Source organism: Pleurodeles waltl, chromosome 4_1, assembly GCF_031143425.1.
Source record: "Pleurodeles waltl isolate 20211129_DDA chromosome 4_1, aPleWal1.hap1.20221129, whole genome shotgun sequence".
Taxonomy (NCBI): Eukaryota; Metazoa; Chordata; class Amphibia; order Caudata; family Salamandridae; genus Pleurodeles; species Pleurodeles waltl.
This window is the reverse complement of record NC_090442.1, coordinates 369,172,543-369,196,448: the sequence shown is the minus strand read 5'-3', so window position 1 is coordinate 369,196,448 and position 23,906 is coordinate 369,172,543. Positions and strand designations below refer to the sequence as shown.

The window sequence follows — 23,906 nt, the reverse complement described above, 5'->3', positions numbered from 1 at the left end:
TGGTTGTGTGCATTATGAAAGAGCAAAATGTCATCAATCTCAGTGAAGCTAGACAATGGGTGAAGTAGTATGACCTACTATCCTGTGCTGTATGCTGTAGCGAGTGGAAGAAAAATGTGATTGACAACATACAAATGGATGAAGATGGCTGGCAGAAAGACCCTATAAGTATATGATGTATATTTTACTAAAATCAAAAGGTCTTGGCTAAAAGCAACACCTAAAAAGTTGTTCTACAGAGAGACTGGCCACAAAACAACCTTTTCTGGGGTGTGGAGTTGCCTCTTTTTACATAAAGAACATGTTTCTCTGTTCTGCCATACAGAAAAAAAACTTGAACACAAATAAGCACAATTTCCTTGCACTTTACCAGCAGTTCCCATTAAATAAATAATGTTAAAATTTCCCCAGATAGTGAATAATAGATTATGTTAGGACTCTGGGGAAAGTTAGGAGAGCAAGAATAAATAATAACAATTGACAGTAATAATAAGAAAAACAATAACAAATAATGCATAATAAGCCAGTGTTGTTGTTTGATAACCTTTTAATGAAGTATAAAGCCTTCACCCCACTTATGTAAAAATAATATAATGGGCAGTTATACAGGACACCCAAATTCAATATTTAGATAATTTATACTGCTATTGTTCTCTAAATTGTGCATATTTTACTTGGATCAGAAAATAAAGGCTGCGTCCTTTTGTAGGCACGTGCATGTGTTTCGCATACATGGGAAAGCACAAATTTACATGGCGGCCGCATCATGCTGTTTTCTTACTCCATGCTGCACAGTAGCCATGATGCTATGGAGCAAAGACAAAAAACATTTGCTATGCCAATAGGTAAATATAGGTGAGAACAATTGGCTTGGCCAATGCTTGTTTACATGAGTGGTGGAAACCCTGCCTGGTGCACTGAGGTGATCACTGCTGGTAGCCTTGCACTTGGTGGCCACTAATGTAATTTCGTCTGAGGTGTTCACTATTAAAACTCTAATTATATTAGAAGAACAGGACCAACTTAATTAAACAAAGCTAGCTCTTATTACACTCTAAAGCAGTGTTTGAAATAAATACAGGTGGCACAAATCACAACTTCAACGATAAACCGATGGATTTGTGCCGAGGGAGCTGTACTATCAAACTCAGAAAAAATATATATATATATATTTCGGAAAGGAAGTTGCAACTTTGAATACTTACATTTCCAATAGCCAGAAGCGCTTTATCAAAAAAGAGTAGCATTCCAAAAAAAAGGAAAAAGACACCAAAACCTGTAAGTCCCATTCCGATTTCTGTAACAAAAAAGCAAACATAAAGACCATAGCATATCAATTCTGATTAGAGAGAAAGTACAAAAGAAAACAGCCATTGCACTTTAAAAATCAATGAAAGATGTAAATATAAGACAGTCAAATCTTTAAAAAAAAATGTCGGGTTATTCTGGGACTGCCGCCACAGTTAGCACACCTAATGAACCACTTCGTTGAAGAGTTAAATTGCATATATTTTACGAGGAAAGTTGTCTGCATAAATGCCTCCAAAATATTATAACAGCGGCCATTAATGGGCTGAAATTTTTTTTCTCGTCATGTGTCACCAGCGAATAATTATTGTGCATACCATAGCGGCCATGAGTTTTGTCAGATCGTCGTTTTCGGCTATCTTTCTTTCATGCATCACGTACCGAGACAGGTAAATAGACAAAAAACACGTTTTGCTGCGCATGTTAATTACAACCATTGCAAATACATATTAGAGCAATATTAATCTCATATCGAAGCAAACTCAAGCCTTCATCATACAAAAAAGTAAATTATGTTGATCACTGAGATAGTTAATATATTTCACTATCAAACGATTAGGTTAAGAATATGCATTTTGTTGTTATGATAATACAATTACCAAATGCCTTCTCAATCAAACTTCAAACATACCCTTGGCTTCTCTTTACAAGACATACAAACATTCAAAAAGAGAAAACACCAGATTAATAAAATTACACACTTTAAGAATGAATGATGCATAGTAGCTTTTTTTTTATTTACAATGATCGTCTACGAAAACAATACACTTAGCATGGAACTGCCCCAGCTGAGGATAATAGTAGTAGAGATTGCCCACTTGACCTGAGGTTACCAGTGGACTGGTAAGAGCTGAAATTTATTTTGTAGACAGAGGGGGCCGTTGCCAGACAAAGACTTGTGGACTAGGCTAAGACATTAGAAAAGGGAGCATTTTAGCACTGGCAACCAGTGCAGAGATTTCAGAGTAGGCTCGGCAGGGGCGTGAGGACCTTGTTCTGAACTACCTGAAGTTTAAACAAAAGAGCCTCACTTGCTGCTGCCAAGAGAGCATTGCCGTAGTCTAGGCGACTTACAATCAGTGCTTGAGTGAAGGTTTTCCTGGTATGTCGGGCAACCATTGAAAAGCCTTCCTGAGCAGGCCATGATCCTGAAACAGGCACCATAAGTAGAGCTCACCTGCTCTCTGAAAGAAAACATTCTCATCTATCAATCAGGATGCCCAATTTTCTTACAACAGTGAGCTACCAGATTTCTGACCAGTGAGCATGGGCCTTGTTGAAAAGCAGAATCTCCGTCTTATCGCTGCTCAACTGTAAGCAATTTGATGACATCCACAGAACTGCATTTGTCATACAATCATTAAATTTGCTTTTAGTGGATTAAGGATTGGGTCCCATGGATCAACGGAGTGTCATCGGCATAAGTGATGACTTCAAAACTGCAGATCCTACCACTTGAGCCGTGGGGGCCACCTATATATTAAAAAGTGTGGGGTTCCAGTAAAGATGGGAGCTGTTTGTTTACCAATGTTTCTATTATTTTACTGAAAAACAGAAGCAGGGATATCGGCCTTTAGTTGGATAGCTCCTGAGGGTCTACATTATCTTTTTTTTTTTTTTTTTTTAAAGATAGGCATGACCTGAACTATTTTCCAGCTTGAAGCAAGGCTTTCGGTAGTAAGGGAGTGGTTAAACAGGCAAGCAATTATCGGAAGAAGTGCCAGAACAAAGGTTGACAAGGGTCAGAATGGGAGTCTGATTTAATTCTGTTTATCAGGACTAGGACTTGCTCTGAAGTAGTGGATTAGAAATCCTCCAAAATAGCCAAATGATTGGTGGCTGAGGGAGTGTAATTCTACCTTATAAAGCCACTGGATTTATTATGGCAGGTTTTTAAAATTATTTCCTCGAAGTGATCTGCGAGGTCAGCGCTGGAATGAAAGTGACGCAAGCAGTAGATTTAACTCCTTTAGAACCTCATAATTCCTTGGTCAGGCTTCCAGCATTATTAAATCAATTCACTATATGAGTCCTCTGAGCTACCCTAATGTTTTTGTGGTAAGTCCCTAAAGGCCAATTTATAGGCCATTTTATCAGAGGGAGATTTTGTGGTTTGTCATTTTCTTTCAAGTTTTCTACAAGCCGATTTTTCTGCTTTGAGATCCTACGAATACCAAGGGGGAAAGGGCTTTATTCTGCTTTGGGCGGCTACGTTTAGCTGGAACAATGAGAAAAGAGAAGTTAATTGAATGTATGTCCAATATTTATTACTATTACTATCACCTCGCAATGCACTTGCTTGTGGTCAATGACTGGATGGGAGGTGAATGGACGGACCCGGCATTCCGATTGGAGCTCCAGTCGCTAAGCTATCCATGAGTATTTGACGCCCTATACGGTGGTCCGATCTCCTGAGACATCCCAGATGTGACCACAGTGATATTGCTGGGATGGCGGGCAGCCCAGAAAGCATCGGGATGGTGGGGGTGCCTTACTCGGCAAACCCCGCTATGGCACGGGAAACACCTGACAGAGGTGGCTGGCCTGGAGGGATTCCGGGGGTGGGACAATATAGGTATCTCCACTCTGGGCGATGTGTGGGGGGGGTCATCCATGCGGTCCTTTGAGGAACTCCAGACACTCTTCTCATTAAACAGGACACAATTTCACAAATATCTTCAGCTTCGCCATGCCCTACTGGTGCACGCCTGGGCGAGGGGACATAATACCTGAGCATAGCCCTATGGAAGCGAAGGTCCTGATTGGGGGCCTGAGCAGAGGAGGTGTGTCCCAGATTTACCGTGCCCTGGTCGCCAACACTGCCGGTCCCCTAGAGGGACTCCGCCAGAGATGGGAGGAATGGGTGGGTCCCATGGGGAAAGAGGACTGGACTGAGGCACTGATGGCCCCACGGTCTCTAACAATGGCTACTCGATTCCGTCTGATACAGATCCTCTACCTTCACACCGCATATCTTACACCCACCAAATTGAACAGAGCGGGCCTTGGCCCACAGCCGACTGCCCTCGATGTAGGAACTCGGAGGCCGACTTCTTCCACATGGTATGGTCATGTCCAGTCATAGCGACCTACTGGAGAGCAATTGTACGGGAGGTCTCTGGGGTCCTTCAGGTAGAGATAGAGAGGGCCCCGCTGCCGCTCTAGGGATCAAGGGAGATGTGGAGATAAGAAGACCAGACCGAACTTTCTTGGGAGTAGCATGTCTAGTGGCTAAAAGAGATATAGTGGCAGAGTGGAAGGCCAGGGTCGAACCAACATTGACCAAATGGAGGTGAGGGTTGGACTGGTGTGCACAGTGGGAAAAGTTGGTATATGCGGCTAGAGGTTGTCTGAATAAATATAATAAGGTATGGGGGAAGTGGGAAGCCGCGTTATGTATATGATCTGCATTGCTGTGCGACGCCGAGGATGAGAGACTCAATGGGAGGTTCCTCTCCTCCCCTCCTCAAATGAACTGATGTACTGATCTCAGAATGTTAACTGTAAGTGCTGTGCATTAACAACTTTCCTTCATGTCTTAAATGGGTATGAGGGGCTGACCGTTCTCAGGTGCTCGTTGGCACCAAGTTATATACATGTATCACTGATTCACTTTTCTGCAAAATCAATAAAATCTCTTTATCAAAAAAAAATATATATATTGATTATTTTTCACACTCTGTCCCTGCAGTCCGCTCTTCCGCAGGAAGGGCCAATGCGGGTTTAACGTCCTGGTTCAAAGTCACCTTGGGTTGTAGTTTTACCCCGATTCCTACTCACAGTCTTTTATTTCAAGCATTTTTACCTGTGTGGCCCAATAGCTTGAGTATTATTTCAATCAATGTTTACAATGGTTATTTTTATTTAGATCATATTGCCAACTTCAATGTGCTTCTATTTCAGGTCTTCAGGCTTCATCACCCCCTTTGCGTAAAGGATTTCACATCCTAAGAAGTGGTGATTTCAATGTTAAACTAGGGTCAACCCAGTTGGAAAATGAGAAAACAATGTTTGATTATCTTGGCATTGGGAACAACAGGACATACAGGGAAAAGGGAGGTCAGGCCCTCTTTCAATTCATCAAGTTTAATCTCCAAAATGTCTCTAAGTTTTATGACCCATCCTACGTGACCAACGTTACCTCTGAGCAAAGGGAGTGTGTCTCAGTGAGATTATATTTGTGTTAGCCAGGATTAATGTGACTGGGTGTCTAGAGCCAAAATGGAAGAAAGCCCACATAGTGACCATAAGCTGTTAAGTCTTGGTCTACGAATTGAGGGTGGGGAAGGGGGGGATAAGAACTTGACTTCTCAGTCCCTTGAAGTCAAAATCCAGGGTTTGTGATTGGCCTGGAGACATGTAGATATGAACACTTCTTTAAAAAAAAAAAATATATATATATATATATATATATATATATATATATATATATATATATATATATATATATATAAATGCCCTAACAAACTTTTCTGAACACTCCTTTAAAAAAAGATATGCCCTAACAAACTTCTGTGGTTGCTGGAGTCATCGGGTTGTCTCCACTCATTTTGTTGAACTAGGACTAGTAAATAGTAGCCTGTTGATCAAACCTAGCACACCAGGGCCAGAAGGGCATAAGTGGTTTGACCAATCATGTAGAAAGGTCTCAATTCGACTTCACGAGGCCTTAAAGGAAAAACCCAGGTGTCTAACACCAGGGATACACTGAGAGCGCACCAATGCAAGTGGGATACAGGCTCGCCCAAAGGCTAAGACGTAAAGAATTGAAGAATTAATCTTGGGGCAAGCTTGTCTTGACCTGTATTGCAAATTATACTAGAGCTTTCTGGGAAACCATAATAAGAATAAAATCTGTTGGCGTTAAGGCTAATACTGTTATTACCACCATCAGCCAGGAAGCCTGGGTTAGTCACTTCAAAGCAGTGTATGTGTCTATGAGCGCCATCCCGTCCGGGGAGGAGGCGGCAGCATTCCCCTGGCACTGGAATTCACAGTACAGGAAGTGAGGGAGTTAATTAACAAAAGCCAGCTTAAGAAGGCCCCAGGCCTGGATGGAGTTCCCATGAATTTGAACAAATCTGCCTCAGATGTATGGGCCCCCTGCTGTGCAACTGTTTCCACACCCTATGTAGGACAGTTCTCCCTCCATCATGGTAGTCTGCAGTAATAGTCCCATTATTCAAAAGGGGCAACCCTCATTCCCCAGAATGCTACTGGCAAATCACATTATTGGACTCAGCTGCCAAGTTGGTGTGCAGGGTGGTGCCCATCTGCCTCCCAGACTGGGCTATGGAGGCTGACATTCTGTCAGAGACGCAGTATGGATTCCATGAGGAGCTTGGTTTGATGGAGCAATGCCTTAATATGCACCTGCTGATTAGCAAATACACCATTGCGAAGCAGGGCTCCATCTGCTTGGCCTTCATGGACCCAGCCTGCGCCTTCCACAGTGTGGTGAGGTCTAAAATTTGGGAGATCTTGATCATTTTGGGGGCTGACCATGACCTGGTTCAATTCTTGAGGGCTCTCCATTATGACCTGTCTGCGTCAGGGAGGTTTGGCCCTTTGGGAGAGAGGAAAGAATGGTTCAAGATAGTGTGTTTGTCTTAGCCCCCTGTTGTTAATGCTGTATATTAATAAGGTGTGTGAAATTCCTATTACCTGATGGCCAGGACAAATTGTTTGTGGTCAAGGACAACAACGTTTATTTTGTCTGTGGGACAAGTGGGCCCAACCCCCTGCAGCACAAACTCTTTGGCAGACAATTTACAGAACAACATTACATACTAGGGAAATGAATTGGCTGCAGATGAGGTAATATTTTTTTCCATAATTTATTGCTGTTAAAGCTTGTATTTATGGTTCATTAATGCAAAGCCTATTATTAGTTTGAGTGTGCGATGTAAACGTTGTTAGCTCAGAATGCACTACTGACAATGTTTCTAGGAAAAAATGTATACATACGTTTGCAAAATTTAAAAATATGAGGCTATGTTTAATGCTTCCAGAATGCTCTCTGATTAAATGCAAATATTTGCAGAAGCTTGAAAGCAAGATTGATGATGTTTTGCTTTCAAAATAAAAAATGTTAACAAAAAAATGCAACTAGGAAAATAATGTTTTGCTAAACTACGTGAAATTGTAGGTACCGTTTCTTTGAAGCATCATTTAGTAAAATGTTTTGATGCATGATAGTATTTCCCCAAAAAATTCATAATGGAAAGTCAGTGTAGACAGTTTCAATAAGAAAAGTGGGAAACATGACTATAAACAAGCACTGGCAAAGCCAATAAGTCTGATATTGGTGGTCAGTCTTCATTGTCTCATGGCTTTTGTAAAACTTTATTGTTGTGAGAGCTGCTGGGCCCTCACCATTGCAACAAATATTAGCAAAAATATTTTGGGTTGCAAAAATTCACACATTACCACTGTAGACCTGGCACTGAACAAGACTACTTTGTTTGCCAATATGCCCCTTGTGAAAGAGCAGACTGCGATCACTGTAATGAAATGTAACATGGATTTGTAAAGTGCTGAACTTTTCACTCGAGAGGGTATCCTAAAGGCTGTTTATTCTGTGACAGAGGCCTGAAAATCCTCTGGGTAAACTATAGTAAGACCATACTAACGGACTTTGGTGACTCGCAACTATTCTATGAGCCTGAGAATATATCCAAGTGTGATATGGCCCAAGTTATAACCTTAATTAATACGAAAAAAAACATAATTTCAGAGAGGCTAGTGAATGTACCAAAATTTCTTTAACCCCTTCTGTGCCGAGGACGTAGTGGTTACGTCCTTCGGCACAGTGCTGCTGTGCCGAGGACGTAACCACTACGTCCTCGGCACACAGCCCAGAGGGAGCGCTCTCGCTCCCTCTGTGTGCTTCCCCCCACTCCCCCAAAGTCAGGGATGGAAGGGGAAGCCCTTCCCCTCCCGCCCCCGGCACCCCCAACCCCCCCTGTGACGTCAGCGCGCGAGCGCGCGCTGATTAGTCACAGGGTCGCCCCCATCGCGATTGAAAGAGAAATGCTTTTGCATTTCTCTTTCAATCCCATGGGGGAGGCCCCGAGAGGCTTCAAAGGGAAGGAAATGTATTTCCTTCCCTTTGAAGTCTCTCACAGGGTTTCAAAAGCCGGATTGCTTGCAATCCGGCTTTTGAAACCCCACTAGACACCAGAGATTTTTTTTTTTTCAATGAAATTGTCAAAAGGGAGCGACCCCTTGGGCAAGGGTCGCTCCCGGGGGGGTCATTTTTTTAGGAAGGCATTTTCTGCCCCCCCTGGGGGCAGATTGGCCTATTATTAGGCTGATCTGCCCCCAGGGGGGGGCAGAAACCTCTAGGCACCAGGGACCTTTTTTTTTGTGATGTTTTCTTTTTTTTTTAGGTAGGGAGCGACCCCTTAGGCAAGGGTCGCTCCCCTAGGGGGCAATATATATTTAGGCCATTTCTGCCCCCCTTGGGGGCAGATTGGCCTATTTTGATGAGGCCAATCTGCCCCCAAGGGGGGCAGAAACCATTAGACACCAGGGAGTTTTTTTTGGCGCGAATTTCACGCAACGGGAGCGACCCCTTGGGCAAGGGTCGCTCCCAGGGGGGGCATTTTTTTGGGAAGGCCTTTTCTGCCCCCCCTGGGGGCAGATCGGCCTATTATTAGGCCGATCTGCCTCCAGGGGGGGCAGAAACCTCTAGGCACCAGGGATAATTTATTTTTGTTATGTTTTCTTTTTTTTTTAGGTGGGGAGCGACCCCTTAGGCAAGGGTCGCTCCCCTAGGGGGCAAATTATATTTAGGCCATTTCTGCCCCCCTTGGGGGCAGATTGGCCTATTTTGATGAGGCCAATCTGCCCCCAAGGGGGGCAGAAACCATTAGACGCCAGGGAGTTGTTTTTTTTTGTGTGAATTTCACGCAAGGGGAGCGACCCCTTAGGCAAGGGTCGGTCCCTTGGGGGGGGGGAGGGGGGAATTTTTTAGGCCATTTCTGCCCCCCTGGGGGGTAGATCAGCCTATTTTGATTCGGCTGATCTACCCCCAAGGGGGGCAGAAACCACTAGGCACCAGGGATTTTTTTATTTTTTTGTTTTACAGATGGGGAGCGACCCCTTGGACAAGGGTCGCTCCCCTGGAGGGGCAAAATGTATTTAGGCCATTTCTGCCCGCTTTGGGGGCAGATCGGCCGATTTTAGGTCAATCTGCCCCCAAGGGGGGCAGAAACCTCTAGGCGCCAGGGCAATTTTTTTTTTTGTGGTTTTTTTTTGTGTTTTTTTTTTGTTTTTTTTTTAGAGATGGGGAGCGACCCATCAGGCAAGGGTCGCTCCCCTGGGGGGGCAAATTGTATTTAGACCATTTCTGCCCCCCTTGGAGGCAGATTGGTCGATTTTAGGTCAGTCTGCCCCCAAGGGGGCAGAAACCACTAGGCACCGGGGATTTGTTTTTTGGCGCCAATGTCACGGCAAGGGTCGCTCCGAGAGTGTGAAGGGGGGGGGGAGGGGGTTGGGGGGGGGGCAAATTTACTTCAGGCCATTTCTGCTCCCCCTAGGGGCAGATCGGCCTATTATTAGGCCGATCTGCCCCCAGGGGGGGCAGAAACCTCTAGGCGCCAGGGCAAATTTTTTTTTTTGGTTTGTTTGTTTTTTTTAGAGATGGGGAGCGACCCTTTAGAAAAGGGTCGCTCCCCTGGGGGGCAAACTGTATTTAGAGCATTTCTGCCCCCCTTGGGGGCAGATTGGTCGATTTTAGGTCAATCTGCCTCCAAGGGGGCAGAAACCACTAGGCACCAGGGATTTGTTTTTTGGCGCCAATGTCACGCAGGGGGAGCGACCCCGTAGGCGAGGGTCGCTCCTGGTGGGGGAGTGGGGGTTGGGGATGCAAATTTATTTTAGGCCATTTCTGCTCCCCCCCCCGGGGGCAGATCGGCCTATTATTAGGCCGATCTGCCACCGGGGGGGGCAGAAACCTCTAGGCGCCAGGGCAATTTTTTTTTTGTGTGTTTTTTTTTTTGTATGTTTGTTTTTTTTAGAGATGGGGAGCGACCCATCAGGCAAGGGTCGCTCCCCTGGGGGGCAAACTGTATTTAGACCATTTCTGCCCCCCTTGGGGGCAGATTGGTCGATTTTAGGTCAATCTGCCCCCAAGGGGGCAGAAACCACTAGGCACCGGGGATTTGTTTTTTGGCATCAATGTCACGCAGGGGGAGCGACCCCGTATGCAAGGGTCGCTCCCGGGGGGCTGGGGGTTCGGGGGGCATATTTATTTTAGGCCATTTCTGACCCCCCTGGGGGCAGAAACCTCTAGGCGCCAGGGCAATTTTTTTTTTAGTGTTTTTTTTTTTTGGTATGTTTGTTTTTTTAGAGATGGGGAGCGACCCATCAGGCAAGGGTCACTCCCCTGGGGAGCTACAGGCCAAAATCTACAGGTAGGCACTTTGCAAAAAACACCTGTTTTCCTTCAAAAATTTGGCTGTGTCCACGTTGCGCTTTGGGGCGTTTCCTGTTGCGGGCGCTAGGCCTACCCACACAAGTGAGGCATCATTTTTATCGGGAGAGGTGGGGGAACGCTGGGTGGAAGGAAATTTGTGGCTCCTCTCAGATTCCAGAACTTTCTGCCACAGAAATGTGAGGAACATGTGTTTTTTTAGCCAAATTTTGAGGTTTGCAAAGGATTCTGGGTAACAGAACCTGGTCCCAGCCACACAAGTCACCCCATCTTGGATTCCCCATGGTCTCTAGTTTTCAGAAATGCACAGGTTTGGTAGGTTTCCCTAGGTGGCGGCTGAGCTAGAGGCCAAAATCTACAGGTAGGCACTTTGCTAAAAACAGCTCTGTTTTCTGTGATGTGTCCACGTTGTGTTTTGGGGCATATCCTGTCGCGGGCGCTAGGCCTACCCACACAAGTGAGGTATCATTTTTATCGGGAGACTTGGGGGAAACATAGAATAGCAAAACACGTGTTATTGCCCCTTGTCTTTCTCTACATTTTTCCCTTCCAAATGTAAGACAGTGTGTAAAAAAGACATCTATTTGAGAAATGCCCTGTAATTCACATGCTAGTATGGGCACCCCGGAATTCAGAGATGTGCAAATAACCACTGCTTCTCAACACCTTATCTTGTGCCCATTTTGGAAATACAAAGGTTTTCTTGATAGCTATTTTTTACTCTTTATATTTCAGCAAATGAATTGCTGTATACCTGGCATAGAATGAAAACCCACTGCAGGGTGCAGGTCATTTATTGGCTCTGGGTACCTAGAGTTCTTGATGAACCTACAAGCCCTATATATCCCCGCAACCAGAAGAGTCCAGCAGACGTAACGGTATATTGTTTTCGAAAATCTGACATTGCAGGAAAAAGTTACAGAGTAAAACTTAGAGAAAAATTTATGTTTTTTTCACCTCAATTTCAATATTTTTCTTTTTCAGTTGTTATTTTCTGTAGGAAACCCTTGTAGGATCTACACAAATTACCCCTTGCTGAATTCAGAATTTTGTCTACTTTTCAGAAATGTTGCGGTTTCTGGGATCCAGCGTTGGTTTCATGCCCATTTCTGTCACTGACTGGAAGGAGGCTGAAAGCACAAAAAATCGTAAAAATGGGGTATGTCCCAGTAAAATGCCAAAATTGTGTGGAAAAATGGGGTTTTCGGATTCAAGTCTGCCTGTTCCTGAAAGCTGGGAAGCTGGTCATTTTATCACCGCAAACCCTTTGTTGATGCCCTTTTCAGGGAAAAAACCACAAGCCTTCTTCTGCAGCCCATTTTTTTTTTAAAAAACGAAATTTTCACTGTTTTTTGGCTAATTTCTTGGCCTCCTTCTGGGGAACCCACAAAGTCTGGGTACCTCTAGAATCCCTAGGATGTTGGGAAAAAAGGACGCAAATTTGGCGTGGGTAGCTTAAATGAACAAAAAGTTATGAGGGCCTAAGCGCAAACTGCTCCAAATAGCCAAAAAAAGGCTCGGCACAGGAGGGGGAAAAGGCCTGTCAGCGAAGGGGTTAAGGGAGTACATTACCAAACATTACTTTTGAGCAGAAACCGTATCTTAAATGAGTTGATCTCTCTTAGGACAGAACAGCACTGGTGCTTCCATTTGGGCTTCACGAGATGGCATTTGGGCTTCCTTCTTGGACAATGACACTTCTAAAGTTCTGTGTGCCCATGCGATGAATCCTCATCTCAAAGTTTGCTGCATTTTATCTTAGTAAATGGTATTTTGTCCTGATTATTAGGAAACGGGGCATCCGTAGCTCGTTGGCAGTCCTAGAATACCTACAGCTGTTGGACTCCCCCGTCAAACTGCATTAATATAAGGTCCCTTTTTTTTTTTTTAAAGTGCTGATAATAGGAGGAATTCAATGCTGTTTTAGTTATTTGAGGGGCTCGGTTTAGGGAGACTTGCAGAGCTTTTTAGAAAATCAATTTATGTTGGACTATGCATATGAGTAACCACGATGTATTGTGATGCTGTGATCAAGCTCATCATATGATTTGGCACCCGCACTTTATTTTGATTGTCGGAGAGTGGTGCGAGGGTGGTAGCCGGCCGTTTTAATTTTCTGATGGTGGATGGGTGTTTTTGATGTTTTTAATACCTGAGATCTCTGGAGATGTTTTTAATACTTGTTTTTTGTGAGAACTTTTATGGTTACCTCGGTAATCGAAATAAGGAATCAATGAACGAATAACATGGAAAACAAATCTCACAAATTAGAACTGTAATGACTTGTAGGACTAGGCCACATGGATAACCGATTTATTTTATGAGATACCACCGAGAACATGTGCTCCTAATCTACAAACCACCTAGTGCTTCGTGATTCACACAATTTTGTGGCTCCTGCAGCATATCACCCTTTGCTAACTTAGTGTACATCTCTTTTGCCTCTGCTGTAAGCAATTATATATATATGGCTTCCTGGATGCTTGTGTTTCTGCCTGTCTTTATCTGGGCACCTGTAAAATTCTGCTGATCAGTGTGAATGTATGGGTGCTGTGTGTGTGTGTTTACTTTGCCAACACTCATTTAAAAGAGTTAATAGGAGCGGGGATAGGACTACTCTGAGTGGGTGATGAGGACATGCCTCTCGATTTCACTTTATCTCCTGGTCACTTTCCTTCTACACAAAGAATAATGGTTCATCTTTGTAAGATGATTGTTTCTCCATTTAGACTGATGAGGAACTTAGTAAGTTAATGTCATGAAGATCACCCAGCTATGTTGTAAACCAGAAGCAGAGGCTGTGAACATTTATAGTGGCTAAAAATAGGAGAAAGGGCAGATTCGTGGATTACAGAGTTTAAGTCACATATGTCTAGTGATAAGTCTACAAGCTGTGCGGGGTGAGTTCACTTCAAATTTCCACTGAGACTATCATGGATGTGAGAGTGGATATTGTACTGTGATTCTAAGAAGAAAAGTCTACTACTGTTTTAACAGATTAGCACACAAAGTGGGGAGAAGTGAGAATATTAGAGAAAGTAATCACAGACGTTATTACTCAAATTGTTGAGAAAGTATTTTGCAGAGAAGGTTTACTTGAGAAGTTAGTTTTAGATAATATTTCACAGTTTAATACCGTCAGGATGATGGAATATCCTGATAGCAGTCGCATTAGCTAAAAAAAAAGATTACCATTCAAAATGTAATGGCTAGGTGGAAAGGTTTAAAAGGGTTGTGACAAAATTGATTAATTTGCAAATCTCTCTAGGAGGACATTGGTTGAAGCAATGCCACTCACTTATAGAATAACTCCTTACTCAGTTATGGAAGTCTTAATCTTTGAGTTATTTAAGGACCAAATGACTTTTTAGGTTGAGCTTAGGCAGCGTCCATGCGCTGCTCTACGAGACATGCTGTATTCTACACTGTGGGCTGTAAGCCCGCCTATCGCTTTTAATAGGTTGCTTTGGTTGACCTTTAAAAATGCTTGCTTACACAGGCTAATCCCCCCTTGTTGTCCCGCCTTTTTGGCTTTTGTTTACTCCTACGGAGCACCACCCTATTACATGTGACCTAACACTTTGCCGCTTATCAGGTCGTTTTTTCAGCACTATTCTTTTCTTCTTTGCTTCCTGCTCGTGTAAGCTTGTTTTGCTCTGCCTTCACCCGTTTCCGCAACCCACTCCCACAACAGTGCTTGCCAGCTCCCTCCAAGGACGCTGCTTGCCTGCCCCAACTCCCCCTGTCGCTGCTTGGTTTTTAATGGTTCTTATCTTGTTTTCAAAAGGTTTTCTGAGGCATGGAGACTTGTACCACTGACACAGGCAGCCCTCCAGTACATTAAGTGGGTGCATAGCTCTCTTCGGAAACCAGCCTGCAGCTTCTTGACTAGGCATCCACTACATGCTGAGAGCGACCATGGCAGTACAGGCATCTTGTCTTTTGTTTAAAAATTAAATGAGCGGAAATGATCCTCCTCCCCTCCAATTCTTACTACAGGGCCACCCCTTCCCAGCTGAAGTTCGCATCTCCCCAGTAGCATCAAAAGCGCAAATCTGGTTGGCTGTGAGCCCGGCCTGTGCCGGCCAATAAGCCTCTTGTCACTGAGAACACCACACCACCAACTGCCTTCAGAAGCTACCGTTGCAGTATCGGGGAGGCGCTGAATCAGCAAATTAAATCAAATTTGTCATCTATGCTCTTGGAAAACTGTCAGAGGTGCCATTATTTTAGGGCATGCTTATCGACCAATTCTCCCCTCCTTGCACTAGTTACTCATGTATCCAGCCCTACTCCTCCTCTTACTGTGAAATGGACAAATCTGCACTTGTGCAGACTGGTAGTCAGCCCCTTTAAATTCCCAGGCAGCGCATGCGCGAAGTTGCTAATAATAAGCTGGAGAGCCAGCAGTAGAGAGCTTTTTTTTACCTCTCCTCCCTACTCAGTGATCACTTTCTGCAGCCATGCCGATCAAAATACATGTTGTCTACTGGTAAGATGGCGCGAAATGTAGTTAAAATAAAAGTGCTTTCAAAATTTAGACTGTAGTGATAGGCAATCAGACTGTACCTAGTGCAAAAAAAAAAAAAAAAATTGTGTGTTCTTTAAAATCACACACTTCATTGTTCAGCTGGTAACTCCCAAACAATTTATCTGAAAAAAATAATACATATTTGTTATCACGAGCTTCAAGTGACTCAGTTAAAGCCACTTCTGGCTTCTAAGTAGCCTTTACGTTTGCAGATTAACCAGCTGCACACACTCATTTCTTTCAGACAGCAAGCACCTTATCAAGAAGGCATGTTTCTTGTTTAGCGGTCTGTCCCTCCCTCTGCTCCACAGCACACTCCTTCCCTTCCATTTCAGCTGAAGCATATCAACTGTCAGAATTAAGTTAAGAACAGTTGTCTTAACAAAAAGTTGGGCAAGCAGATTTTACTAAAATAAAAAATGTGTGGGCACATTGTGCTCGGAGGAAGCCACCCACTTCGATCTCTGTTTTTAATTGGATAAAAGGCCTACAAATCCCAAAATGCATATACAACTGGTTGGGAGGAGTTAGTCATACATTGCACTTGGAAACTTGATAGCTCTTTTTCTCTTGCCGTAGAAAAGCATAGGTGTCTTCAGGTATGTGTTTTACTGTTCCTTATTAAACTTGGTAACGTAATCCACACAAATAAACTCCGCACCATGCCACATACTTCCAAATGGCATAATTTCACTCTACACCACACACTTCCATGCCACACAATGCAACTCTACAGTTTCCAATTCACACTACATAATTCCACATGATGCCACAAACTTCTGTAGCACACCACAAAATTAAACTCTACTACATACCACCCGAAAACACAAAATACCATTCCACATAATTCCATGCCATAACACACAATCCAACTCCACATAATTCCAGTACACCAAATACCACATAATTATCCACATAATTCCACTGCACATGGCACAAAATTCCACTACACAAACCCACTCTATCCACACAATTCTACCACACACAATTCCACAACTAACTATTCCAATTCAACCCATATAATCCCACTCCACACACATCCACTCCACTCCAAACCACAACACATGGGTAAAAGACATTGTCATTTACAACGCCAACAGCTCTAACTCTCGCAAATGCTTGTTCCAAATTGATCCTGTGATGGTTCAATACGTAGGGCTTGATTACGAGTTCGGCGGACGGTTTAGGCCGTCCGCTGAACTTCTGACGGGGAGGTTGCCGCCATAGTGGCTACCTCCCAGCTGGGCCCATTAAGAGTTTCCTGCTAAGTCGGCAAGCGGACACCTGAGTTTCCACCCGCTAGCCTAGCGGGAAACACTCTACAGCATTGTTTCCAGCTCATAATTGAGCCGCCTGCAATGATGAAGGGTGCAGGGTGCACCAGCACCCTCACAAAGCAGTCAGTGAACATTGCAAGGGTGCAGGCCAAGGGGACCCCTGCACTGCCCATGCCAAGTCGGCTCTCGTTGTTCTAGACAATAAGGGTGTATTTAAAACGTTGCTTTATTTCCAGGCGTGCCACGTGAGCTCCCTTAAACTGAAAGGCAACCATCTGCACTTCCAATGTTACCTCAGCCCTCTGCCTTGCTTTCCTTATAAAGGCCTGCTGTCAGAAATGTTAATGAGAAACAAGAGGATGCACTATCTGTGCAACAAGTTCAGCAGAAGGGGGGCAGCTTTGAGGGGCGGTAAAAGGGTTCTGATCTCAGAAACCATTTTCACTTTTCATACCAGGAAAAAAAAAAACTTGTTTCAATTACAGTTTTATTTTGGGGGGTAATAATGGTTCAAGGAATCGCACGTGGCATGGAGTTACTTGGCAGATAACGTTATATAGAGCAGCCAAGCCACCTCCAAATAGCTACGTGCAAGTCATGCACATACCTCGCTGCTTCTTGAAAAAGGCTTTGTATGTATGTGCACACCACACAGTACCAGCCTTGGTGTTGCATCAGCTCAAACAGCTGGAAGCCACCTCAAAAGCTAGAAGCTCCGTCTTTATTAAATGTATAGTTATGCCGTCATATGACTGGGCTGCCAAGGAATGAAAAAAATTAGCATAATCCTTTTAAAGTGGGAGATGCTGCAGGACTATGACATCACTTCCACTGCCATCCCTTCAGTTGATATCACTCTGCGCGCTGCTCATTGTCTGAGCTAATTAGACACTTCACTATTTTTCTTAGGACTTGTACTCTGGGTATGGTTTTAGACTCGAAGATGTATATGGCGTGTTTGGTGCCTAAGAGGAATGTATGGAGCGTGGGTCAAATAGCTTTCGTGTTTGTACAATGTGTGGGAAGCAGCTGTGCATGTCTGTGGAGTGTTAAAGTGGAATGTGCAGTCAGGTTAGCGTAATGCAGACTGTTGGTAACACCCGCTGGTTTGCAGACCAACTGTTTCCTGTCGTGTGTGGTGTTCAATAAATACTTGCCTCCACTAAGCATGTATGTGATACGCAGATGGCAGTGAAACAATATAGCGTGACATTCACAAACCCATTTATACGTAATAAATTAGAAACTGTCAATATAAAAAAATTGGTAACTGCATCACCTCTACTAGGAAACACCCACACGTAGCGAATAAACAAGACCGATGGGCATGACCAATGCCCAAAAGTCATGTGTGGCAGGGGCGGAATAAACTATGCAACAGTGTTGACTAAATTAAGTAATAAGAAAAGGAAAGTTGTGAAGTGTAATACAGCACACCTTGTAATAGTACTACTTTATCACTTTTTACACAGGTTAACACTGCCCGGGCCATTATTACAAGGTTAACGCCAAAATACAGCAACACACAACTAAAATGCGATCTGCCAATATTCACAAACGGCAACACATATTACTGCATTGTTAGTACCTTCCGATTTGTTTGAGCTAGATATATGCTTCTGTTCAAATATGCAGATTATGCAGGAAAGGAATGATTATTTACCAAACACAGCAAGTCCATGATTACGCGGAAGACGGTCGCAAAATCGCACAATCCCAGTGGCGCTGTCTATATGAAACATGGCCAGCACGTGAGCTCTATAAATACCAGAGATTTAATAGATGTTCACAACTACAGTCAAAATATCAAATAAGCTATAAGCTACATGAACGTCGTGCTACAGAAGTGAATTACAACTGGGAAACGGCCCCTTGAGCGTTATGTTTATAATGTGTCTCATGCACACCTTACAAGCCATATGCCCATTTTTTCAACCAAAGATACCAAAGCTTGGTAGCTGTAGTCATCATTGAATCCATCCTCCCCATTCATTCACGTATCGCCCCGCCCACCGGCTGCCTCTTACTCTGCGTGTCAGTAAGTGAGATCATGGTGGCGGCGCGGCGGGCCCGGCAGGGTACACACGTAGGACTGCACCGGAGCAGCAACAGAAGGCCGGCTGCTGTCACTAGTTGGTTGTGCTTGAGGAAGGAGACGCCGCCACGTCTTCCGGAAACACGCACACAGTAACGAGGCAGTGCGGGGCTGGAGCGGTCGGTGCAGCCAATGGCAACGTCCCTCTACTCTGCCCCGCGGACGTAATGGTCCAGCTTCTGCAGCACGGACTGCCTAAATCGATTCGAAGATAACGAACAGGAAACGTGTAAATATTTAAGAGATTGCAAGGCTATTTTTGTGGGGCACCAGAGGGATTTGCTGTCAGCTTGTAAAAAAATAAACTATCTTTCAAACCACAAACAAGTAATAAGCGTGGGTGCCGTGGCTATCTCCTTAGAATGCTTCTCGTGTGTCAACTCTGAAGAGCCGCGAAATTTAGTTTTCTGCGCGGTTGTACCGTATTGCGAAGGAGAGCAATATTCGTACAACATGGGGGCTACAGGGAGAGCTATTGAGGAGGTGTTGCTTTTATGCTCTTTTACGCCTCCTACACACGTGCTACAACCGCCTTCTAGTTTCACTTGAAATTTTTACCGCTTACTATTCAGATAACCGGAAATAACCCGTGAACCGCAGGAAATATAATTATATCTCTATATAGTCCCAACTAAGCACAAGTTCCTAGTTTTAAAGGTTGTACACACTTTCGTTTATTTGTGAAACGTATAGGTTTTGCTTTTTTCATTTAATACGTTTGTAAAATATGCTGTATTTGGCAACATATAGGACTGTTCAGGGTAAAAGAAAAATTTTCAAATACATTTGGCTCCGAGTTATAATTTTTAGACGTTCAACTTGCTTTGCGCACCATACAAGGTTTGACATTTCTAAGCTTTCACTCACAAGTAGCAGTAGCTACAGAATATCGTCCTTCTTCCATTCCCATAGCTGTAACATGTCTCTTCCGGGGCGGTGCATGTGAAGCCGGCCCAGTGTCTGATTGGCCCTCTGTGCAGATGCCGGCAGAGCGGCAAGACTAGAGTATCAGAATATCAGCACAACAGGGTGGCCAGGTGAGTTCTCACCGACTGTTTCAACGTGGCCAGTTAAGATAGAGTTCCCTGTCGCGTGTTGTGCCTTACTGGTGTACTCAGTTTATAGCCCGAGAAGCCGGCCCCGTATAACCTTTGATCTATTGTATTCTTCTCACTGTGTTTTGTTCTAATGGGCCTTAAATGACCACCATGGTGGCGAACGCATAGGTGCAATGTTCACGAAAAACAAGGTCTGAAAGTCTACTTGTACATGTGTTTTATAACAAGCTTTCCGCAAAGAAATTGACGACGAGCACAAGCATGGCAGTACATTTGCTGTGAGTTACTTGATTGCTAAGAGCTTGCATTTTTTTAAATGTCTTACGGGTTTGAGGCACCTGCTGCAGAGATGTGTGTGTTCAGCAATTATCAGGGGATAATAAAATCTGTAAGATACTACTGGTGTTTAATTCACTTGCTGGAGAGATCTGTGTTTTGTATAATCGCAGTTTTGATTCAAAGTGGCATAGACGGTTATTGTTCCTGCTGCAAAGCACATCCTGTAATATGAAGATCACAAATTAGTATTTTATGTAGATCGGTAGGAGGGTTATTGATTTGACACCAAGATACTTTTGTTATTTCAAGTTAATACGTTGTAATACTTTTAATATAGCATCGTGCGCTATGAACTGGCATTAAGGAGCTGCATGTAAACTAGAAGGCATGGCTTTGCAACCTTATATTTTTCTCAGTATGTCTTTACTTTACCATTGCTAATTAGTGTTCCTTTGGGTAGTAATAAGTACAGCCCCACCCACAGTGTTTTAAATCCTGACTGTGTGTGTTCTCCCGAAAATGCAGGGTAAAATGTGCTTGAATGGGTGTCTTTCCAACACGATATAATAGTGCTGAGAAAGCCCCCTTGCCTTTATTTTATTTATTTTACCTAGTGTTGCTTTCCAGAATCCAGGTACGGTATCCAGCTCCATATAGCAGCATGACGTGAAGCACAACACTGCATGCCATCAAATGGCGTTGCCTTCCCTTTGAAAGCTCCCCCTTGTCTACCACCATATGACGGCGAACACCTGTCCAGTCACATGACCACAACATCTGTTCAAATTGAAATATGCATGCCCATCATGACTCAGTGTGTCCTTCCACTGGTTCACCAAATTTGCCCATCAATTAAAGATTGACTATTCACCCAGAGAGGTTGTGGATCTGCACACGGAGGAAGCTGCAGTTTCCCAGATTCTAGTTGCCACATTTCACCATGTAGGTTTTCACATTATGTTCTAGACGCGAGGTTCCTTTTACAAATCATTGTTACCAAGTGCATTACTTCCATTGGTTTACTAGAAGCAAACCGCGCCTACAACTGCATAAATTATTTGGTTGTTAAATGAAAGGCTGTACTGCAAAAATGGCTTCTTGCTTAACCCAGCCTTGTCTGCTCTGTTTCGTGGAAAAATTCGTGCATAATTGGCAGTTTGTCTACTGAATCATCAATACCAGGATCACATTGACCCAGTCTAGCAAACAGTATTGTGTGATGGACTTGTAGTTTCTATTTTTATATTTAGATGTCTTCTAGCCCCAGTATTACTGACTAAAATGCCAGGGTGCATATGCAGCCTTGGTTAGTGAAATCTGTATAGGCAGAGCCATAAAGTCATCTACATATTTACTATTTTGTGGAATTTAGATTGGTAAAACACTGCCCGTGTGCTCGGTCAACTTAGAAGAAGTTACATCCTGTATGCATGAACAAAATAATCACGTGGCAAAGGAAACCCATAACTGTAATGCTGCACTGCCCTGGGTGCACGCATAGTGAAATAATGGTCTGACACCTGTGACCGTGGCGGGAAGGTAAAGACCCCGTATGCCCTTCCTCCCATTTATTTATACTCTCGCTGTATCCTGGAAACAGTAACCCCAACCTTCTGGGTCAGCTGTGAATGCGCAGCCACCCGACAACTAGACCAAACGCCCCTTTATTACACCCCTCCCCAAGTAGATCCAAACATTATATGATTATGAACTACACACAAAATCTCTTAGTCTTTGACTGGGCTGATGGTTGGGCCGAAGGCTGTACCTCTGTGACCGTAACCGACCTTCACCTGATGGGGCCGGAGAGTTGGTAGTTGCTGATGATGCAGGAGGGAGTGTGTCCTCTGCCATTGATGACTGGTCCACACTCCTAGGCTAAGAGCCCTCACCCACTGACCACTCCTGGGAGCAGTCATCACGCAATTCTTCTGGGGGCTCCTCGAACATGGCTCTTCAAAACCACGAGATGTTTTACGTTGCCCTCTCTCCTCGCCTTTCAGCTGTCACCATGGTGCCATTTGTTTTGACGACAGTCCATATTCCTGGTTCGTAGGGCATGAGGAATATCCACCACGGACTCCAGTCTTTCATAACCACCCGATCAACCCTAATACCCCGGGAGACAGCATGCCGGGACTGACTTGCTTGGTCGTTGACCCTCTTTCGTCTGACCTGCGCATGCTCCGGGTGGTAGGGGGTTGGTCGCCATTTTGAGTGGGCTGGGATGGTGTCTCCTCGCTGCCCCTCAAGCATTAAGGACCAAGGGGCTCGGCCAGTTGTGCAGTGGGGCATCTGTCTGTATTCACGCAGGAAATTATGAAGACTGATCTCTGGGTCAGTACCCTCTAAGGTGGCAATCCGAAGAACCATATTTAGCGTATGCATAAAACGTTCAACCTCACCATTTGCCTGGTGCCATTGTCGTGTGATTCTCCGATGGCGGATACCCAGACTCTGTAAGAGTTCTTGCAATTCAGCCCCTTGGAACGGTGGCCTATTGTCAATTTTGACCCTGTCAGGGAGCCCAAACATAACAAATAGTCTCTCGAGGGCTGGGGCGACATTGACAAAAGCCATTAAGTCAATCACCTCAACAATTGGGTATTTCAAGTATCCATCAACATTGACTAGTGTGATGCGGCCATCCTGGAAACTTCCGAAATCGAGGCTGATATTTGACCTCGGGGCGCTACATGGTTCTTTAGTGATGACAGGAGCAGGTACCTCTGGAAGAGCGGTCAGTTGAGAGGCTGGGCATTTCTTCACGCACTAATCTACCCCGGCTTCCACACCAGGGAACCATACTTTCTCCCTCATGCGTGCTTTCATCTTTGCCATCCCTTGGTGGCCTCCATGTGCCAGTAGGATCACTTGCTGCTGCAATGGGAGTGGCATCACCAGCCGGTGCCCACACAGTATCAGACCGTCAAGAGTTAGACTCAGTTTGTTTCTTACTCTCCCACACCTTGACCAAATGGTCCTTTTCTGCCACATCCCAGTCCTCTGTGCTGTGAAGGAAGACCTGCTAGGAGCCACGCCCTAGGGCTTTCTTTACTCGTGTCAGAGCACTGTCTTCTTGGGTGGCATCAAAAATCTCTTTCAGGCTTAGGTTCTTGGGGCAACTGCTGTGGACTTGAGCTGGCTCCCCTGGGTGACGTGAGAGAAAATCAGCAGGATTCGTGGCACCAAGATGGTATGTCACCTCCATGCAGTATTGCTGAAGTTGGATAGCCCACCGTTCGATCCTGGGAAGTGGGTGTGGCGCTTAAACAATGGGACCAGAGGCTAGTGGTCTGTGATCACCCGAAACGGTCTTCCCTGCACATATAGATGGAAATGCCCACACGCCCACTTGATGGCCAGGGCTTCCCTTTTGATTTGAGAGTAGCAATGTTCAATGGGGGTTAGGGCCTTGCTGGCATACGCCAGTGGACCCCACTTGCCAGGCTCAGTTTTCTGTGTCAGGACTGCGACAAGCCAAACAGGGCTTGCGTCAACTACCAGTTCAGTTTTTTTGGAAGGGTCAAAGTATGCCATGGTAGCCTCGCAAAGAAGTGCTTCTTTCAGTGCCTGAAACGCTTGCTCTTCTTTGGTTCCCCAAACCCATGGTGCATCAGCCTTTGTCAACGCTCGGAGGGGCTCAGATACTGTTGCCAGTTGTGGGATGAAATGCCCAAAATAGGTGGCCACGCCTAGGAAACTTCGCACCGCCGTCACTGTTCGTGTGGCTTCGGCTTGTTTGATGGCATTCGATTTCCACAGATCCACCTGTATGCCACTTTGGTTGAACACGTACCTGAAAAAGTCAATTTAGTTCTGGGAGAACGAACATTTGTTTTGGTGCAGAATGAGCCCATGTTCTGATAGCCGTTTGAAAGTTGCTTTTAGGTGCTGGTGGTGTTCTTCAGCAGTGGCA

General features: G+C 44.5%; 2 protein-coding genes across 4 annotated transcripts in view; one reads left to right on the top strand and one right to left on the bottom strand.

The window, feature by feature from the left end:
* Positions 1 to 18,736, bottom strand: part of GOLT1B (golgi transport 1B) — a 121,051-nt gene extending 102,315 nt beyond the window's left edge. Inside the window, exons 1-2 of one of the 3 annotated variants that reach the window (XM_069228536.1) lie at positions 18,583 to 18,736; positions 1,206 to 1,297 (exon numbers count right to left, since the gene is read on the bottom strand). In XM_069228536.1, coding sequence (XP_069084637.1) covers positions 1,206 to 1,297; positions 18,583 to 18,607 — 117 coding nt within the window. In that variant the 5' untranslated portion in view covers positions 18,608 to 18,736. Of the gene's footprint in view, positions 1 to 1,205; positions 1,298 to 18,218; positions 18,313 to 18,462 lie in introns of those variants that run through there. The other 2 variants (XM_069228537.1, XM_069228535.1) reach the window with 2 other exon arrangements.
* Positions 18,737 to 19,598: 862 nt separating this feature from the next.
* Positions 19,599 to 23,906, top strand: part of RECQL (RecQ like helicase) — a 162,671-nt gene continuing 158,363 nt past the window's right edge. The window contains exon 1 of the mRNA XM_069228534.1: positions 19,599 to 19,687. The gene's annotated coding sequence lies outside the window, so the exon portion shown is untranslated. The remainder of the gene's footprint in view (positions 19,688 to 23,906) is intronic.